Here is a 22,222-nt window from a genome sequence, read left to right as displayed (position 1 = left end):
ATTCCGGCTCCTGGAGAAAACATGAATATTTTCGTTGTAGTCTTTCAAATCATTTGCTACACCTACCGTATATCTCCGTGCCATCCGTGTGCTTTGAGCCCGGCCACATTCATCCCTGCGAGGCCCAGCTCTCAGAATAAAGCTGCGCCGGGCGAGATCTTATAGCGCTATATGCTCGTTTTATCACTCTTGATCGGCATTTAAGGACTATGTGAAGGTTGCTAGCAGCAGAATGGAGCGTCCCGCGAGAATTGTCAAAATGAAACCCGGCTCTCATGTATGATTACCTCTTCACGCGGAGAGCAGCGCGTCAGAAGCCTCGCAGGTGAAAAAGTGACATGTCTCCCAAGCAGCGGTGGAACTGGATACACAAACAAATATGAATTTTATTTTCTCGCTTGCTGTCTGGAGCCACAGATGCACAAAGCTGCTCCGGCGCACTTGACACATGGGTGGGGGGTAAATAAAGAAAATGATATTCGCGGAAAAGGTGCTGTTCCCGAAAAAAAATGTGTTAGAAACGATGATAATTACAGGGAGACGCCGGCAGATGTCTTGTGTTGTTGAGAGGAAACGCCAGACGGACGTATAGTAGTGAAGCCGCGGGAAGGGGTGACCTCTGAACTCACGTCTGATATCCAACGCCTCCCATACTCCCACACCGGAGACTCTTTATTGATCGCATGCACACACACACACACACACACACACACACACACACACACACACACATAAACCCTTTCCATGGTCCACCCCTGGCTGGTATTTGATTACTTCTACATGTGGGGGCAGTGGTATTAATGCAGTGGGGGGTGTCCTGATTGTGCAATAGATCTGTCACTGTGATGTGCCCTGGGAGTGATTAGCCCTGAGGTGAGATAAGGCCCGCCCCCGGAGGCTGAGTGGACCTCTCTTTATCTGTAAGAAGAAGGCTGCTGATTCGTACAGGTGATACGCTGTCAGAGAGGAGCAGGAGGAACGGGAGCAGTGGCAGCACCTCACGAATATTTTTTATTCTTTGCTTCTTTTTGCCAGGAGCCAGACAATTGAGCAGCGGCTAATGCGGCTAAACATCTATATTTACAAGGATGCTTGATAAATGCGAGGCAAAAGTGGCGCACTGCTGGCTCGAATACACAAGCGCACCCAGTATTCGTAGCGTGCCAGAATGCAGCGCGAGCTTCTCAGCCCAGACGCGTGTATATAATTACTCAGAATGGGAATGCGAGTAAATGGAGAAATACTTGAAATTGCAGCCAAATTGCCCTGCTGGCTGTGAGCCCCGGTTGTGTTTTTTAGAAATGTTTTATCCATGGTCACTGACCATGTTAAGGAGGAATTTGAAATAGCCAGTTTACTTATTAGTTGTAAAAACAGATCAGCAGTTTAATTGAAAATGTTTGTTTGGTGAAGTAGAGTATATTTAAATGTATAATTGAACTGTTTTTTTTTTTGGTTTTGGTAATGAATTGTCAATGCTACACTACCTCATTTGTGGCTTTTAGTAAAAGTGTATATTCATTTGCATTGAAAATTACTGCAAATTCTTTATTATAGCCTACTAATTTCTACAGTTATCACTTCTTATACAACAAAAGACAGAAATTAAGTTAGTTACAAAGTTCGGTTTCTCAAATCTGTCCCATACCTCTGGCAGTGTTATAATTTCTGCTCAGTTCAGTTATTTCCCCACAAGTTAACCCTCTTTTCCCAAACAACACAATACAGGATCTCTGATACTCCATCTGGAAGTGCAGCTGCAGGCTAACGTTGAGCTCGCTGAGTTGTCCTTGAAGTGTTATTTTCTTCACATGTGTGCAAGAAGGCAGGGGTGGAGAGAGGAAAAAAATAAAGGGAGAATCACTGATCCTGCTTTTGATTTCGACGACCAAAATTAAAATCTCACTCGGATGAATTTTCGATTCAGAAAAAGAGGCACAAGGGCATCATAAGAAGCAGATTAAACATCACATGAAACAAAGACGCAGTCAGGAATTTATATTTCTATATGTTTGTTCATCTCCTTCCTTTATGAATCTACTTTATAAATGTAGCAGGACAAGAGAGAGATTACAGAAAGAACTGTCACCAGTGTCTGGTGAAGTCTGTCATGCAAATACACTGACACAACTGGTGTGTTAGCTAGCTAGCATGCTACCTGCAGCTAATGATTGAACAGTTGATACACTGGTAAACACAGACTACTCAAATAGTCTCGTGGTCAACTTATGTGTGAATTATGAACAAACATTTCAGTTTGTGTGTGTCTGAACACCTTTTTTTCTTTAAAATCTTTGGCTTGTAAAGCTAGTTTGTTTTCATTCCGAGCCATTTTAGATAAGATGTTAGCTTGTAAGCGTGTTTAAATCTAAGCATTAGGGATGTCACACGTTAGACTCTAAATCAAAAATTCAATACGACCTTTGAACTCAAAGGCATTAACTGCGATACCCAACCCTTTCACAATAAGCCGAAGATGACTCAGCTAGTTTACCGGCAGCCTGCAGATGACTGGCTGGTTCGAAGGTAACTCCAGCAGCTTTGGAGATGTTTCAGAGATCCATTATTGATTTTATTTGTGAAGAGTAGATGAACTGAACTGAGTTCAGTGAGTAAATATATGTGTCTTCTATGATATGTGTGTCCTTTAGAGGCATAAAGTGATAGGAGCAGATCATCAACAGTATCCCTTAATTCTAGCATGCAGACAGTTGTTGCGTTATTACTAATAAGCTCTGCCTTTACGTGACATTACAAAAGCGAAAGTACAAACCAGCTCCTATAAGACAACCTGGAACGTACTCTTTCTTGACTTGCACTTGAATTAAACGAGTGTGTGGGGGGGGGGGAAACGCACTAGCATGCCGCTGTAGGACTATTGAGAGCTCTCAGGAGGGGAAGACGTCTTTATCTCAAGCTGGATCAGGAGGATGGGGCTGCGATGGTTCTGATGGCAGTTATTGGGCTGAAAAATAGCTGAACACTCCGAGATCAAGAGGCTGTTTGATCTAAATATAGAGCGAATTCTGGAGATGTTACAAGTCAGCATGAGAGAAACTTGCACAGCATCATTCAGCATTGAACGCACGGCGTGAAACACACACACACACACATACACACACACACACACACACACAGATGCACGTATACACACACACATGCACACTGTTGAAGAAGCCTCGGAGCGCTCGTGTAAATGCATTTTCCCAACTTACAAATTTACATTCATACATATGCAAATACACCTGGAGCATTTGCAGTTGTTTACTAATGGCATTTGTTGGGATGCAGAGCCAAAAACCAGCGTTCCTGCTATGATGAATTCACTGCACGACTGCAGCCGTGGGTTTTAAATATAAATTATTAAGAATCTAATTGAGGATTAATACAATATTTATAATCCAATTTAGCCTTAAGCCCCCGTAGGAACAATCAACAATGAGTCGATAAAAGTGGATTGTGCTGAAGGAGGAAGCTCGATCCAGAATTGAAAATAGGAAAAGCGTTGACCCCGTTGAGATTTCACAGCACCACTGTGTTTATTCAAGGGAGTTTTTAGTGAGAGTGACAAAGGTGATTCACGAGCAGATAGAGGTATGACATTGGGGCATGAATGATCAAGGCCTCGATGCGCTAAAATGAGCTTAAGAGTCAAAGTCCACCAACCGACAGGAAAAAGGAAAAAGACTCGGAGGTGAAACTCAGGTCAGCAGCTGATAAAAAACCTTGGTACGCGGTAATTTAGACATGTGTTTGAAGACTTTTTAGTCCGTATCTCTGAGCGTGTTGCTGGTTACTGGCTTTTGAAGAAACAAGCTTAATATCTCCTCCGCTCCTCTCTCTCACTTCAGCGTCCGTCTCAGGGGGATCTTTTTTAGTTTGAGAAGTTTTGGTTTCCTTTCTAAAAGGATATTCCTGATCCTCTTTTACTCACAACTTTGCTCTGTTTCTGATCTCAACTTACTTGTCTCTGTGTTTGACATTGCCGTGTCCTCTGCTGCGTGCCGTTGTCAGATGTTATGTGGATTTTCCAGCTCAGCTTTGTGTCAGAAACGCAAAAAAAAAGTGACTCCAAAAGCAATGTTACTTTCTTATCGGAGCCGGCACGCAGATAACACAACTTTAATTTAGAATTTGTGTGGTGGTAGGGCCGGAAATAGACACTGAGCTCCATTGCGATGAGCACTGCTTTCATTATTATCTCCAAAAAACAACCATTTAACGTGAATTAGAGACACACAGCATGTTTTCAAAACCAGTGGCCCAGAGTATACCACTGATTTAGCATTGCACGCCTATAGCATTGATGGTTAAGTGCACATACATCACGGTATCCAGGTTTCTGATTGTCGGCCTGCAGGATAATCTTGACCTCTCCACATCTCAACCCCATGTTCAAAAACTGGGAAAAAGGTGGTTATACAGTATCCTGGTTTAAGTACTTGGAGTACTTCAGGTAGTACAGCTGTCAGACGTCTGTGCTATCGCTGGACTTGCCTTTGGATTTGTAAAGATCAACAGATCACTGGTTTAAATGGCCTGACAACAACTACAACTACAAAAATTATCAAAACTGAAATCTCGATCAATTTTCAATTTAGAATCTAAATCATGACAACACTAGCATAGCTTAGCTTAGCTTAACATGGGTTTCGCAAAACAGTGGTACGGCATTAACCAAGATGCCACGTTTACATAAACAAGGTACTTGATCCTAACCAGGAAACAGGGTGCATGTAAAAGCTGCTACGTAGTAGAATGATACATGCTGTAATAAAAAATATATGAAAAGAGAACCAGAGATATATTTTTATTCCACACATTCTTCTTTTGCGTCTGAACCTGATGCCTACATTACCCGTAATGCATCAGGAGCTCTGACAGCAGAGTTGTAGTTGTGTTATGACTAAATTTGTCCATTGTGGGTCTGCCAGTGTATTTAGTGTATTTTTTTCCCATCCAACTAACTGCAAGGACGTGATCCCTCACCAGCTTCTGACAGCCGGACACTTGCAACGAATTGTGTTTGTTGGAATGCGTGACCAATCTGAGGGCTTGAACCCGAGTCTCTGTGGGGATGAATGAGTGCTTTGCCTCTGCACCATCTGCGTGTCATTGCACTGAGTAAATGAGATTTGATCGCCAACGCCGACGAAGTTGTTGAATATTTTTGGTAGGGCAACATTTACTCTTTAGAAAAGTGAATTAGGTTGTGGCCTGGGTTGCCCAAATGACATTTTCTGTACTGTAATCAGTAATCAGTGCGTTTTGTCAACAGTAGACCTGTGTTTATTATGCATTTGTAACATTTTCTCTGCTCACTTTGTTTACCCAATTTCATTGCAAAGAGGAAATGCGCTGGTAATTGATTCTTACTTTGTTTGCAAAGAAACAAAATGAATAATACTGGATTACAGTATGAGCATATCCGGTTTGAAAAATGTAGGCAGCAGTGTGGATCTGTAAAATTCATATACTGGATGTTGAACCCTGACTTGCCATATGCAAATGAAAGGTGTGATATGTGTAGGCGCCCAAGTACTGTGGCTGCCAGGAAGAACAGAAAAACCATTTATGAAGACTTTACTTCAGACTTTAGCTGAATACGACAAGCAGCATGTCCCAGAAGAGGTAGCAAAGATTCTTTCCGCTCAACTGAACCATCAATCTAAACAGGATTTTAGCCTCGCTTTATCTTTGCCCCCTCCTCTGTTTGTCTTTCTCATGTCTTCTCTGTCTCTTTCTCTCTCTGTTTCTCATCCTCCTGTTCCTTCTGCTCTATCAGCTGTGAGTCACTGTCCTGTCCGATTTTCTCTGAGGGGAGCCGGGAGAGGAAAGATGACAATGTTACTTTATGTTAACGCACAGATACATGTGCATGTGCATGATGGAGGGAGTTTATCACAGCCCGGCGATTTAATGGCAGAACGCGGCCCTTCCATCCAGGGTCTGCCCTACGAATTTCTCAACATCGAACCGGAACAAAGCCAATGCAGCCAAATGCGCTGAATGTTTAGTGCTGATTTGTCAACAAATGCTTTGTGAGAAAACCCATCAGTATTGTTTTCTACGGAAGAAATAGATTGATTTACCACAAATCTCTTTAAAGAAAGCCACCAGGGAAGTATGAAAACTGACTATTTATAGAAACAAAGATGCTCTGTTGGCAAGAGTGGTAGCCATGGGACAGCTCTGTGTCTGTGAGAAACAGTGTGTGCACTGTTGTGCAGGCAGAATATGAAGACTTAGAAATTAGATGTATACCTTGTTGCCGTGAACCTTTTCCTCAGTTGTGATTTCAGGAATAAGTCTTGATTTATGGTCTCTAAGGGTTGAATAAATAAATAAATAAATGATAATAAATTGGTGACAGCGGGGGCATTTTCAGCATCCAAAACCTTGATTTCTTTCTGTTTTCAAATAAAAAGCCACAACAATGCTGCAGGGTAGTTTTGGACACAGACCGGCATGCTGTGTTGGCATGTTTCCCAGCGAAACATGTTTCTGGGTTTTCCTGCAGAACAACCCAAAATAGCCTAATTTCAGGGTGCTGTAACTGCGCAGAGCACTTTGGTAACAATAAACAGGAGCATCATGGCAACCATCTCTGCATAAACCAATGGAGACAGCTATGGTATTATGACAAACAGCACAACAGGTCTGTAATTGCCAATCACAATGATTAATCTAAGCCTGTTTTGTCTTTTTACAGAATAGTCTTAAATTGGTCATGCACTATATTCTGTCTTGATTTGTAAAAATAAAATATAAATGATTCTTCACTTTCCTGCTGATGGTTAGATAAGAATTGATAGCACTCTCATGTCTTTCCATTAAATATAAGACTCCAGCTAGCAGTCTGTCGGTCTGCTAGCATAAAAAACGTTCAAAGGTAATCAAAGTCCATCTACCAGCACCTCTAGAGATCAAAATGAACATGTTTGATCTCATTTGTTGTAAAAACAACAATGTGTGGTTTATGTTCATTAATGGGGGTTACGTGGCCGATTGCCTGACAGCCTCAAGGTGTCCACACAGTTGACTCTAAACAGATGAGATATGACATGTTCATTTAAAAGCCCTAGTGGTGCTTGTAGGCAAACCTTCCAACTCTTTGACAAAGCTGTTTGTTTACCCTTTTTGAGCCTTATGCTAAGCTAAGCTTACTAGCCATTTGGCTGTAATGTCATACTTACCCTGAATATATACAAGTGTGGTATCAATCTTTTTGTCTAAATCACAGCAAGAAAATGAATAACTGCATTCCCCCAAATGTCAAACAGTTTCTTCAAGCTGACATTAAAACTGTATTTGGAAGTTTTTAGAGATGTTTTTCACCTCCTCGGTTTTCTCCAGGTCTGCAGTTTATTTTAAAAATTAATGTTTTCATTTACTGCTTGATTGAATGAATCTATAAAATGGCATAGCTCGTCTTAGAGTGGCAAGTTCTGATTGCTTGTTATGACCAATCAGCAGACCAAAACCCCTGAAATATTCAATTTACATTGATTTGAAACAGGGAAGGGAGCCAAACCTCACATTTGACGGGTAAAAATCAGTTGTGTGTGCTGTGTTTTGTAGCTCGATAACTGAATGAAAAATATTAATTGTTTGAATGTTTCAGCGATAGTTTCCTCTCATACAAGGCATCATAGCACATCCAGGTTGGTTCAAAGGTCCAAATTGTACGAGCAGTTGCCAGTTCAACCTTAAAATGCTGGTATTTCAATTACTGAGGCTCCTCTGTTCAAGTACCATAGGAGAGAAGGGCACAGGACTGATCCACCACCATGTTGGCAGTGATAATGACGGGTAACATTTTGTCTTTCCATGCGTAACGAGTCCCAAATCCATCACCAACTCTGTCATTGGGAGTGTTTAGCCACATTCAGAACAACTCAGCTGGAGACCAGGAGGTGGTCAATCAGGTGATATTTCTGGGCTCAATATTTCAGTCCCATCTTGCCGTCCCTGAGAGGAGAGCAGTCAAGTCTAGACAAAGTCATCACAGGCTGGCTGAGTGGAGAGGAGATACTGATGAATCCTGACAAGGCCTGCGGGCTGCTCGTTTGATGAGCTCGCCTCTGGGAAGACGATCTGATCACCTTTCATCTGACTGTAATTAACTGGCTCTTGGAATTGGAAGAAAAGTGCTCCTTGGTTATGATCTCAGGAACCTCTTTTGAAACGGTGGTGTCCCGAGGCGAGAGGAAAAGAGAAACCGTGTTGAGACTTTACTGCGACGAGGTCCAATTGTTCAGCTCCGTGACTTCTCAGAGCTGCGAGGCTGTTGTGGTGAGTGAGAAATAAATGAATGTGGTGTAAACTCTTTGACGCTGAGCGCGGCCCCCTTAAATTTTTCTGATTCGTATCATCTGTCACAGAGCCTGCAGTCAAATCATCAAGCTCACAGTCCAACTGTCAAATTGCCATCTTTTTTTGTCTATTCTCTCTGAAGCATTGCCCACAGAGGAAGACAAAATAAAAGCTCAAACTGCACAGTTTTTTTGAGTCTTCCTCCAAACTAGATTGCATGTCTCCAAAGATTTAAAGTTTGAACCCACTCTTCAAGGCAATACAACAAATCACAAACTCTCACTATTTCAGTTCACTATATTTCCTCATGTTACGGCAAAAAAAAAAAATGCAGCCTTGATACTTTGTCTTCTTCATTGAAAATAATGTATGTCGTCACTACGCTATGAAAGACCTCTTTGCCTCGAAGTTTAACTGCTTGATCTGGAATAATAATGTAATCGGTGTAAAAACCAATGTAAAAAATTGAAATGCAGTACTTTTAAATCAGTTTTACATAATTTGCGTACCTGTAATGTTGTATGAACTTACAGGGAACTCACTTACTGGGCAGCTTTGGTGACTGCAATCCTGTACTGCATGGAACTGGACCTCATATACGCCATTGGTTCGGTTCTGAATAATGATGTGCAGGTGGACACACGACGATAAAAAGGAAACTTGTAACATAATAGTGTGTCCCTCTGTGTTTCACCAACTTTATGATGAGGAGAATGCAATAAGAAGGCACCGGAACAACAGAGCTCTATTTTCCCTCTCTAACACTTTATTGATCTCAGAAGATCTATGCCGATATGTGAGTACTGTTTGCTGGGCTGTCTGGTGGCCTAGTGGTAAATATGCACTCTGTGTGCTAGGGATGAGTGGGCACACCTTTATCTGTATCTGTTCAACCAACTAAATTATCTCTATCCATGTCTGTCTTTGGTGATTAAACCGGGAGGGGGTGGTACACAACAGCAGTCGTTAATTTAAACCTGCTGTAGTTATTATTTCTTGGAAAACTATTTACAGAACAGCCTCAGAATTGAGCTTCAGATCATTGTTTCGGATCACGAGTGTAAAAGAACTTTTTACAGGAAGTCAAGTGGTCGGCTGAGGAATCAGAGTTCGTTTTTATATGATGACTTGACTGATAGCATGAAGTTGTGAACCAATTGTGAGTGTCCATGCTTTTCTGTCCCTGTCAGATAACTGGCAAATGGCATTGCTATAAAACCAGGATCGCCACACTAACACAAGAGAAATCTACAAAACTGAAGACGCCATGTTGAAAATGTCCGGTTGCTTCACTGGTTGACAAATAAAGATCTTGAAGGACTGTCCATTTTCGTAGGGGTAGATTTCAATCACTAGCCCTTCTTACTCTGTTCTGGGGGGCAAGGGTGTGCTCGAAAACAAGGGGGTGGGATAAGAATTGGAAATGGGATTGAGGCTAGATAGAAGTTTTAGTCCAGGCTAAAATCTTGCTCCTACTCCCAACAAGTTCCTGTGATTGCTCCATTTGCTTTGGCACCACAAACATATAGCCCAAGAGTAGGTTTGGAAACAGATCAAGAACGCCAATGTCTGTAGGTGGTGTCAGTCCAGTTGTTTCGTCCGTGCAAGAGTTTGATTGGCAACTATCACACCAGCCCAAATGAACTAAACCAAAAGGGCGAACATGCCTGATTTAAATTATACCGTTTTTTTTCCCCAGAAGGTCCAAAGTTTAAGTTGCAGCCAGTAATATGCAGGAAATAATCTCCTCTGCAGCTTTAATCTCTTCCTCATTACCACTGTATGTATAGGAGACAGCGCTCTGTATTACTCAAACGAATCAAATTTTCCACAAAAATAAAAATCACGTTTGACTACATTTCCATTTGACTGGCTTGATTAAAATCACGGTTCAGCCGAGCAAGCTGCAGAAATGATGAATAATTCAATTCCTGTTGGTGGCTGAGGGAAGAAGAGAGACACATATTCTGGAGTATCGGAAGTATGACAGTGTAAATGTGATTAGTATGGCCATTTAAATTTTTTTTTTTTTTTTTTTTGGGGGGGGGGGGGGGGGGGGGGATTTCATCACATTACAAGTCCGACTACTCAATTTCCTCTCTGTAGCTGATGCCTCTCCACCTGCCTTAATCTGAAAAGTCACTGAGTCACTGGAGGGTGATGACACTCTTAATGTGCACTGAGACAGATCGCCTGGATGTCTGGCAGCAGCAGCGTCTCTTTTTTTAAAAAATATAGATTTACGGAAAGCAATTAAATTTACATGGCGTGTAAGACTTTTCAGGTGGCTGCTCGCAGGTCGGGTGAACTGTGAGACCATACATCAACTGGAAAACCTTAGTTCAACGTCCCCCGGACGGCTATCCATCCTGCTGAAGTGCCCTTGAACAGGAGAGTGAGTCCCTGCCAACTCTGTAGTGATACATCAACATTTACCTAATGTTAAGTGTAAATTCTGCGGCTCTTTCACCTGAAGTCACACATATACAGGTTTTTAAAATTTAAGGTGCCACACTTTTGCTGAACGTTTTACTCCACTGAGTGAAATGCTTCGAGATCCGACTGATGGTCAGATTGTTTCCATGTAATGTGGAGTTGATTGGCCTGGATTGAGTGGTAAATGAGATGGGACAGGCACTTAGGGACTGATTAGACCTGCCAACATCGCTGCCTGCCTGCATCCAATGACTCAGTGAGGTTGAAGTGTTTGGTTTCAGATCTGGATGAGAGTTTCAGAAGCGTTTTCCTCCGTTAGAACTTCATGTGAGGTGTTCAGTTGCATCTACTAGTCTACTAGTTGCAAGTAACTGTACTAATGGTGTTGCTAATGATTGCTGTCGCTGCGGTTTCAATAGCAGCAACTAGTCTGAAGCGTTTGTTTTGATTTAATATTTAGTAGTTTGTTTATTTCTACATTTGTAGAGGAGCATCAACGTACTCATGGTTCAGCTGGGAAAGAGTTTGAACAAATGTTTCTGTGATGATCAAATGTCCGGTTATGGAGACTGAATAGTGACATCATACAAGTTAAAATCCGTCGAAGAAGAAGCAATGACTTAGAACAGTCCTACATGACAGTTTGGTACTATGGGCATGCCCTTTATGTTTTCAACAACAGTATTGGCACACATGCCTTGCTGATTTTGGACTGACAAAAACAAGTTACATTTGGATCTCAAGGGAACGTAATTCGTGCCTATGTCTGCAAGACATGTTTTTGCTATTTGGAAAGGCTAACTACCTTTCTAAATATGTCCAAGGAAAGCTAAAATGTTCAGGAAAGCTCACCTTGGGCTTCCATAACGAATTCAAGAAAATATACAAACCTTGAGCGTATGGAAAACTACAGGCAATGTGGAGTCAAAGCAACTTACTCCTGGATTGAACCACTGAGAAGTTACATATTGATAATATTTAGCAATCTGACGGGGAATTGTATTTCTGTATCATTGCTTTTGCAGATTGATAGAGACTTGTTACAGCCCCTCAGTGTTGACCCTCAAAGCAACTATTTTGGGTAATGTGCTTTCACGGCGAGAATTTGTGGAGATTTATACAGCTCTCATGTCTCATTACACTACATGTACCGCTACAGCTAGCAGCAGTTGAAATCAAATCAGCCTTGACTCAAAATCACCTTAAGAGGCGCTAGTAGTTTGTTTTTTCACTACCTTAACGCAGTCAAGCTAGCTGTTTTCCCCCTGCTTCCAGTTGTTGTTTCTCCAAGCTTGATTTAAGCTAATTACCAGTAATTTGCTCTAAGATACGCTAATTAGCTAAGTGTATAAACCATTATAGATTAATGGTAAGCTAGTGAATGGACAAATAAGAGGGCGGCTTCAATCTGTTCATCTGACCCTCCCCAAGGTCTTGAATTAGTGTTTTTCCTAAAACGGGTAACTATTACCTTAACACTTCAAGTCAGTACTTGACTGTTGCTAATTGAAGAAGCAATTGTGAGTGTACATGTACGAGATTTGTCGCAGGGATACCAATGTTTTCCTTTAAAGTAATCTTGTTGTAGATATTCCATTCTGCTCAATGTATATCTGACTTATCTACTGACTCTCCAGTTTGACTTTGGAGCTGAAATGTCGTGGATTTATGGACAAACAAGTTACTCAGGATAAAAGTCTACTGTGTCACTATATATACCTAGTGCACTGAGAGGCATTTGCAGTAAAAATAACCCACCTACATGTGTCTAAAAGTTGGTTATTTATCAAGTTGGAAATAGATTTGTCTTGTTAACACTGGTATCGCCTCCTGTGTGAGATTCTGACTGCTGCTGTGATCCTTGTTATCAGCCTCACTCTTTTGTCCTGGATTTTTTGTCGAATTTTGCGCCGCTTTGTTCAGATAAGAATGTTTATCACAAAAACAGCCTTTTTTTAGGGGTTGTGAGCTGCTATTTGGCCGTTGTGTACAAAGCCGCGACAAAGGTGGTAATCTTGTCAGCATCTGAGCTGAAATATGGTATCTTCATATTTCGACGGAGACATAATCTTCTGTGCATGGGGCTCAAATGGGCAGCCAGTGTTCAAGGACAGCTCACTGTCTGGTACACAAGGGGGAAAAAAGGCATGGTCGGAAAAAAAACAAACATTTTAAATGTAGAATTTGGATCAGTCCGCTGCTCCTCTTCTTTCCAGCTTGGCTCTACAACAAACCTCCTCCTCTCCACACACGCTGCCTTTCATTATTCAGAATTGCACAGTAGGAAGAGTGAGTGCTCAAATCCGGCACAACGTTACTCTTCAGATGCAAATTAAGTACAATCAGAGCCCTGTAACACATTTATGAGCATTAAGTATCGGCAAGGGGTCACGTCTCTGATGATTAATACCAATGAATCAGCCATTACAACAGCAGATACTATAATTTCTAGTGACTGACGAGCCAGTTCATCCGTGTCTAGAGCCCAAGTAGCAAATATCGGGGCAATTTATCCTATGGACTCCTCTTCACTACATATTTCTATTTGATGCCCACTCTCACTCTAATGAGCACACAATTCTCTATTGGGAAATTACGTGTTATTGTTTGTGAAAATTAGAAAGCCGTAATAAAATGCAGTGAAACATGGTGACAGGAGGAGAGTGGAAGCAGCAAAAGATACTGTGTTTGAGTGAGTGGGAGATCAGATCTATCTCTGCAGAGCAAAAATCTTTCAACATCAGAATCAAGTTAACAGAAAGCACAGCGTGAAGACTTTCCTCAGCCTCAGTGTGACGCGCCTCGGCAGATACTTTGATGAATTATAGGCCGACGATTAAATCTGTATCAGGGAGCCAGCCAGTCAACAAAGCCCGGATCAGCCCAATGCGCCCTGGTGGCTCTTTGACTTGTATCCCATTGAGCTAAAGGAAGTAGTGCAATTACTTATTCAGAGGAGACCTATTATGCTTTTCCTGGACAGAATGAGAAAATGGATTTTTAAGCATGTAAACCTGTTCTGATAGCGACCTAAAATTAAAACCAGCGTAAAATGTGTCCTTTAATTAATTTATCAAATGACGTAAGATAAATTCAGGTCAAGCAAACTTGTTCTGGTTCCAGCTTGTTAAATATGAGGATTTGCTGTTTTATATTACACCAAATTAAATAACTTTTAGTTCTCTACTTGTGTTCAAGCAGGTTAAGAAGTTTAAAAAAAAGACGTTACCTGTCACCGCTCTGGAAACTTATGCTTGGGCATTTCGCACAATTCCCTTGACACTCTAAAGACAAAAAGCTAAAGTGATTCATAAAAACATTAAACAGATTATTTTATAATGACAGTGATTGTTAGTTGCAGCCATACTATTAATCATTTATAATTATTAGTCAATTATTATATTAACTTTTAAAATTCTTGTCTTTTTGATGGGTACTTGACACATGTCACAGCCTGGCAGGAAAGGATGAAATCGCACGTCTGTAAAGGACAAGTATGGTCTGGATTTGTAACCCTAAGACAAAACTAAAGCATCACTGTGAAACGGAATGTGGAACAAAAACTTTTTTATCGCCATATCTTGTTTTCGTAATCCTTGCAAGTCAAGATACTGATTAAAAATAAAATTCGATTAATGTCACAGCCCTGCTTGGAGGAGACCCAAGGGTAGACCAAGGACACAACAAAGGGATTGAATTTCCAAGCTGCTCTGGGAGTTCTTGGGATTCTCCCAGAGGGGAATTTTGGCCATTCAAGCTGCTCTGCTTGTCCTTCTCTGACACTGGGACATGAGATAAGCGGCTCAAATGGCTGAATGGAGGGTTGGATGGAGGGTTGGATGGACGGTTGGATGGAGCTGCCTTTCAAACTCAACCTCCAAAATGTATAATGATGTCTTTGCTCATCAGCTTTGTGCAGAGTAAATGCCATCCAATGTGACTACAGCATATGACAACTACTACAACCTAATGTCATCCACTGTTTTTGAGTCTTTAATGTTTTTGTGTTCAGCAAAAGTCATCAGAAAGTTCAACTAATTGTGACATCTCTTTAAAAAGTAATAATCTGTGATAATAATGTACTTCATAGCTGTATGTGATCCGTCAGTGTTAGGGGCGTTCGCACAGACGTCCTGCAGTAATGACACAGATCTATCAGCGTCCGTTAGTTTCTTTCATTATCAGATGCTGATCTCTGACACTTGATGTTCCCGTCTTTACAGAGTGAGCTGCCGTGAATCCTGAGAGGAGAAGTCTCCCGACAGGAGACAAGATGGCGTCCAACAACACCCTGCGCAGCTACTCCATCATACCATGTTTCATCTTTGTAGAGGTGAGAGGCTTTGTTTGTGTGTCTGTTGTGCGCGTGTGCTCGGGTGATTATGCGCGCTTCTGTGCAAAGTGTAAAGTGTATGCATATGTGCAGTAATGTTAATCCTGGTTTGGGGGATGTACATGACGACTTTGAGTGTGTTTGTGTGGCAGTTTAACCATTAGCAGATGACCTCCTCTGGAAAAATTAGACGCAGTTAACCGAGGCGTAAAGTGTTGGAATGAGTTGAAAGACGAATGTGTGTGTGCATGTGTGTGGGTGTGTGTGTGTGAGAATTGTGCTGCTCCTCCATATTTAATTACCGTGTCAGCTGAAAGTCCTTAATCAGAGAGATGTCTCAGGACGCCTTGCAGTACTCTCTCCCCTCTCTCCATCTCTTTTACACCCTCTCACACACACTCAAGACACACACGCTTCTCAGAGGAGATATCCTGCCTAACAGCCTCGGATGAGTTTAGCCTCAACCTTGCTGCTTGTGGAGCAGCCTTGTGGCATTTTGCCTCTCTTTTGCCTCCGCGCTCCTTATGTAAGAATGACGTTATTGCCCTGTGCGTCTGTTCACATCTGAGACGTCAAGACAGGAGCTGATCGGCAGTTATTGATTAGTCAGATGTCAACAATGTGAACAAAACTGCCTCTGAGAATATTTCTATTCTAATTTTTCACAAAAGTTTCTGCTAGTTGCAGTACTTTAATGGTAGTTTTAAAGGTAACGTGGAGTTTTGAGGGAGAGATTTTAATCAGAAGGATCACTGATTGATTTTATAGGGTTTTGCATAGGTTAGGGTTAAATATGGAAGACCCTGCCACCATTCCAGCTACAAACAGTGTATATTCCTTTGAGAACAGCTTGTTTATAGATATTTCTGTGTTTGCATTAACATTATAAGTATCACATTTCTGAGTTTGAATTTGTTTTCAGAAAACGCCATACTGCACCTTTTTAAAGTTTAGCAAGTGGTGCACCATCTATTCTTATTTGTGTTTGTGACAAAGAGTTAGACACGATGCCATGATTGCCACGTTATGCGTCCCTTTGGCCTCAATTAAAATGTCCCTGTCTCTCCCACGCAGCGAGACATTAATCATGTGAGAAATTGCCCCGTGCAGCAGCTACAACCGCACAAACCACAGTGGAGACAGACACGTTTCAAGCACCGTCCTCCTGTAAAATGTTTGTTTGAATTGTGACACGCGATTAATCACCGCAAAGTCCTTCAGCTCCTGTAGAAAGTCCTTCTGTCGGACAGCCTGTCATCATTATGGAGCAATTCGCTCATTTGCAGCTTTCAAGTGCTTCGGCTGGATCTCGGCGTGACATGCTCAGTAGGACGTTGCTAATCACGGCTGTGCAATTTGTTTAATCAGGATGTGTAACCGGAGGGGGATTTAATAGGTAACTAATTACTATGTTGGTGACAGCATCCCCAAATCATTGTCTAGGTGGTAAACTCTGAACTCCATATTCAAATGTGGAGGCAGTGTGCCTCAGAGCAGACCTGAGCTGTCTTACAAATGGATCCAAGTATGGTAACTTCTGGTTCTGGACAGTCAGCCATCGGGGCTTCAGACTAACTTTTTTCCAATATATCACTGGTGCTGCCCTCTGAAAGTTTTACGAGCACAGCACCAAATATAGCAGCACCGATTAAATGGTCATGCCACGCAATGCAGTTACAATTTCTCCACCTTAAATGTTTTATTGATAAAGTTACAGGAATAACAATGGTCGCTTTCATTTTAAGAAACACATCCCAAAATTGAACTTGCGCTTTAAGAGAAAGTCATTTTCAATTAAATCTAAGAATCAGCCACATTCTCAGAACCATTAGTGGGTAACATATCACAGAGGGATTGCACCTGTTAGTAGCTGTAGCTGCCCTTTAGCTAGTTACCTCAGTTAGCCGTGCAGCTAGCGGTTCAGACTGGGTATGGGACCAGGGGAAGGTGAGTGTTTACACAGTTAGGAGCTTTAGACTGGGCTGGTGATAGCTGGTTAGCATGCTAACTTCAGTAGATATCCCTGAAACACAGTACACAGACATCCTGACGTCATTACTGCTATTGTATTTACTTTCTTGTGATAATTTTAGTTGATTTGATTCAATTGATCGATTGATTTAGTTTTAATGTTTTCAACTTAAATCTGTACATATAGCCACTTTAAACTGTGTTTAGATAGTGTTAAGACTATTTTTCCCTCCATCTTACTTGAAAATGCATGTGCTAAGAAGAGGGTTGGCTTTAATTTTGATCTGTTATCAGATGCATTAGTCCATGGTTTATTTCTCGTGATGCGGACTTTATCGCACAAAAACATTAAGGGGTTTTAGAGGAAGTTCTATCAAATGTCCCCCTTGAGAGAGATCATGTAACTGCTATTACTGCTGTGTACAGTGACACTAGTCATTTGTACAGCGGAGACACCAGACAAACTAGAGACTGCTCTAAAGTATGGAAGTGTGGCAGATTATTAATTCAATAATATGTAGACGTACTGTTACCCTGGAGCGAGAGAGAGAGGTTTTAAGTGCGACATGACACAAAAACCCTCTGAGCTCAGTGTAGCTACATTGAATGGTGGGGGACGTATTTGCAGGTGCCTAAAATGATCACAATGTGCGACTAGATTGTGACATTCTGGATCATCAGCCATGAAGATGAAATATTGGATTTCAACCTATATTTATTCTTCTCATTCAGAATGTCATATTTTCTATTATAATGATAGTAGTAGGTTGGTATGACCCTCGTACCGTGAAATGTCTTGTTTCTTTTCAACTAATCAGAATGTCTTTAGACATCAGTTTTACTCCTGACTCAAGTACTGCCGACCTTAGCTCGCTCTCACCAGTCAGGGATTGTCACTGTTACCATGGCAACATTTGCAACTTCAAATGTGTTCATCGCTGGTAGCCAAACTGCAAATCAGCGAGCAGGTATTTTTGGTAATTGATGAATCTGAACCATGACTGATGATTTTATTTGTGACGAGAGTCGCGGTCATGGCTGTTGTCTTGCTTAATCTCGTCAGTAAGTATAAACATGTAAGAGGAAGGAAAAACTGTGAAAAGAGAATCTCCCCCTTTTTGAATAAAGATTATGAGTACCGTCTGATGAGTTTGCCCTTTTCGTCCTTCAGTTTTTATGCAACTTTTTGCTCAAGTGTTTGGAATCCTCCACCACAACAGCTCGAATCAGTCAGATGAAAGCACTGCTCTGTATTTTTGAGTGGTATTTCGTGCTTTGAGTTTGTAGAAAGCCCTCTTTAAAAATAGATGCTGTTTTGTTTGAAGAGTTAAACCAAAAAAAAAAAAAAGACAATGTTTTGTTGAACAAAACGTTATACAATGGGTCAACCAGACTGACAGTTGAAAGGGCAGAAAGAGACGAATACCTCAGAGCAACAGTTATATAAGAAAAGACGACATCCTCAGTCATTGGTGAGAGAAATGAAGCCTGGCATCAAAATCTGGGCAGACTTAAACACAAACAGCTTCCTGTTTCAGTGTCAAATGCACAATAACGCCTATAGCGAGCTTTAATTAGCAGGTTTGTCGCTTTAGCAAAGCTCCTCTTTAAACTTCAGAGTGGAAACAGATGGTTAGTCACGGGTTATTGGAACTGAATCACAGAAAAATGAGCTGAACGTACTGTGATCTAACAAATCTCAGTTTGTACCTGTTTCATCTAACCGCTGAGTAGACTGCAGACACACTGTTGTGGTTAAAACATGATCTCTGGTCACTTACACCTTTCTAGACGGGAAAACAAATTCAAAATGTCAAGGCATTAGGGGAACAAATTGTAAACAGCATTCTTGCCCGTCATGCAACACTGCAGGGACCTCAACTAAATGGAAGTTATAATTATTTAGTTCGTCTGCTTTTGGGCCCAAATCTTTTTCCAATGTAATTAATACAATGATAATACAGTACAGTATGTGTGTGGCCATTATTCAGGGAAAAATAGAAAAACATCAGTATAAAAGTTGGTTCCAAACTTGATGGTGTGTCTACTTGTGTTGTTTTTTATCAGCTCAAAATGCAAAGTGCAAACTAGAGGGTTCATTTTAAATCTATTGTTAAAGGGCACTCCGCTGATTTTGCCAAGGGCGTTAAGTTTACTCATCACACACAGTATTAAATCCCATGAAAAGAGTTTTTATAGTCTTTCTGTGTCTCTGTAGGGGCCTTTAGAAAGTCTCAGAATCGTTTTAACATAAATAAATGTCTTGAGGACTGGTTTCAGATCACTTTATATGTCCCACAAGGCCCGACAAAGTAAGAGCTTGGTTGATCCATTTTCATGAAACTTCCTTTTCTCCCCCTCCCCACCTTTTCATCTCACTTCTACAATAAATTGCTGAGCTTTCCTCGAAATACAGCACTAGCTCGGATGACAGAACATAATTCCCGCAACGTTCGCAAGGTGCCATATAGTTGTCAACCAACAAGTAGCTCTCTTTAAGTTCAAGTTCATTCTCAACCTGACAGATGCTTGTTAGGGGGCCCCATTTTGAGGCAGAAGCTGAGAAGTGCATTAAATGTAGGCTATTAAAAGTGAAAGTGTTCGAATGGAATAACTGATTAAAGCATAATGCATGCATTTCATGGAGGCTGCTCAAAATGTTGGAAGGCTGCCCTGAGTGTGTGTGGCCCGTGTTAGTTTAGAGGCTACAGCAGAAAGTCTGTCTTGCCCAAGCACACTTCGACACGCAGACCAGGGGAAATCGAACCAGCGACCTGGCATAACCCATTCTTGAGGTTGAAAGTTAGGAGGTCTTGGCCTCCATTGCCTGGATTGGGACCACTCTTCTTTTTGTTTTATCTGTCTTCTACACGTCTACAGACCTCTCGTTGCACTTTACATTAGACAAAATCAAATGTTTAATACAGTCACTTCAGTTAACTTATGTATTTCATAACCACCACAGTGAATGAAACGATCGATTTGTACAGGGATTGTGTGAGACCATGCCACATTATCATGGGCGCAGGAAGCACTGAAAATGTTAGTGGAACAATCTAATTGGGGTTTGGGGGTTCTCCTCAATGTGAGAATGTATCAGAAGTGAGGTTGTTTCATATATTGTGTTTCCTTTTTAACAGGTGGTTTGACTCTTATCTGGCTGTGCTATCATGAGAAAAAATACTGGTACATTGTGTAATTTTTATTCAGAGGAAGTGTTTGAGCCCAGATCACATATTTGAAGATATTAAAAAGGTGAAAGAACAGAAATTGATTCGATGAGTAATTCAATAACAGCCTTGTCGCGCAGGCTGCTGATATAAACCTAAAGGGGGGCTGAATTTTTCAACTTGACTCACTTATTAGTTGCCCGGTTGTATCAAATAATGCAATGGTGGCACTGTGGTAATGTTTAAATGATTTATGGATGATAATACAAAATAAAAGCTTGCAACAAGGTCGGGTTAATTCTAGAATAGGTTTACGTGCTTTAATGGTAAAAAAAATACATCAGCTTTCTCATACTGTCCATTGCAAAAGGACTGTCACCCCCCTCCATCTGCTCATCATGCTCTGTTTTTGCTCCTCCTGAATTCCCAGTCTCCTCTGATTGGTCAGCTCACACATGCCTGAGCCAACACCGCTAACACCAACAGAGCAGCTGTGCGAAATCACTTCGTAGTTCCACACTCGCTGATAGGGACATGTGTTATGCAAATGTGTGGCTCTGTGATGTCACAAAGTCACAGAATTAGAGGTTGGACTACTGGCGAGGCATTTACGGAGCAGAATTTTCCATAGGAGAGAGGAGCTTCTGTTGGCACAGACTTTAAAGATCTTTCACCTGCACAGGAACATATATAAAACATTTTCCTTTGAGTGGAGTGTATTTGATCATGAAGCTCTGACACTGGCGCGTGGAGCGGAAAGTTCTGTTAGGTTTTACATCGCACTCTCAATAACCAAACACTGTATCAAGCACCACATGTGTTAGCTCCATATTGCAGGATTGCCCCTGAGAGAGACACAGTAACGGCCCATCGAGTCGCACGCTTTCTTTAATTTCCATTACTCTCTTTTCACTCACTCCCCCTCTTCTTCACGAGCGGCTCTCAAAGGCATCCTATCCATCTCCCCCGTCTCTCCCTCTGCCCGTCCGTGTTTTCTCTCCCTCTCCCTCTTTGATGTCTCTGTCACATCCTCGCATCCGCTGTCGCCACCTCCTCTCTCCACTCAACCTGCTTCCTCCCTCCATCTCATCCATGTCTCCTGGTGTCGTTCCTTCCCCTTCACCTTCTTTATCCGCTCCATCTCGCTGCCCCTCACTCTTTTCCCGCTCCTCTTGTTTCTCCTCTCATTCTGTCGTTCGCCCTCTTCCTCTTAATCACCTCGCCTGTCACCAACAGGAGTGAGGCGGAGGGGACAGTAGTGTCGCCATGTGACCGAAAATGAAGCGCCCCGATTGGAGGCGCTGGGCCGCCGAGTTCAGCGCCAGAGGCAGTGTGACGAGAAGGATGTTTATTTGAGGCGATTTGTTATTTAGTCATTCAACTTGTTGCTTTTATTTCATCCGTTATTTTACCTCGAGATGATCATAACGTTGCTGCCATTACTGTGGAAAAGAGAACAGGACTCAGTACAGGATGAGAGGGCTGGGATGGAGTGCAACAGGAAGACGGGACACGAGGGAGGAGAAGGAATGATGAGATGGGAAGGATGACGAAAGTGCAAGAGGGGGAAGGAAGTGAGAGGTTGCAGGGACGACGAGATATTAATTAAAAAAGGCAGCACTGTAGAGGTGAGCAGTGAAGAATGAAGAGAGAACAGATATATCCTGCACCTCCCCCCGGATCAGATTATGTAATACTCAGAGCCCCAGGCTTTTATTAATCAAACTAGGACCAAGTAGAATTTTTTAGGTTTTGTATTCAAAAATGAAAACCTGGCTGCACGACTGTTAGGAAAGTCTTTTCATATCGTCACCTGTACCAGGCTGTATGGAAACGAACCAATCCCTCGACTGTCATTTGTGAAAATTCCCACCGTCACCTCTGAGATAATTTCTTCCTTTCATCTCGCTCGTTCTCCTCCGCCAGTATGGCGTAACAATGTTCCGGGCTGTCATTATTTCCAAAACAAAAAACCCCCCTCCCCACAGGGGGGATG

At 41.8% G+C, this 22,222-nt stretch overlaps 1 protein-coding gene across 2 annotated transcripts in view; it reads left to right on the top strand.

Moving 5' to 3' along the window:
• Window positions 1-22,222, top strand: part of plppr1 (phospholipid phosphatase related 1) — a 64,981-nt gene that overhangs the window by 3,395 nt on the left and 39,364 nt on the right. For both annotated transcript variants that reach the window (XM_030436422.1, XM_030436423.1), the window contains exon 2: window positions 14,976-15,085. In XM_030436422.1, the coding sequence (XP_030292282.1) occupies window positions 15,026-15,085 (60 nt within the window). In that variant the 5' untranslated portion in view covers window positions 14,976-15,025. The remainder of the gene's footprint in view (window positions 1-14,975; window positions 15,086-22,222) is intronic.

This window comes from Sparus aurata, chromosome 12, assembly GCF_900880675.1.
Source record: "Sparus aurata chromosome 12, fSpaAur1.1, whole genome shotgun sequence".
Lineage (NCBI taxonomy): Eukaryota > Metazoa > Chordata > Actinopteri > Spariformes > Sparidae > Sparus > Sparus aurata.
The sequence above is the reverse complement of the archived record's forward strand: the minus strand, read 5'-3'. Positions and strand labels throughout refer to the sequence as shown.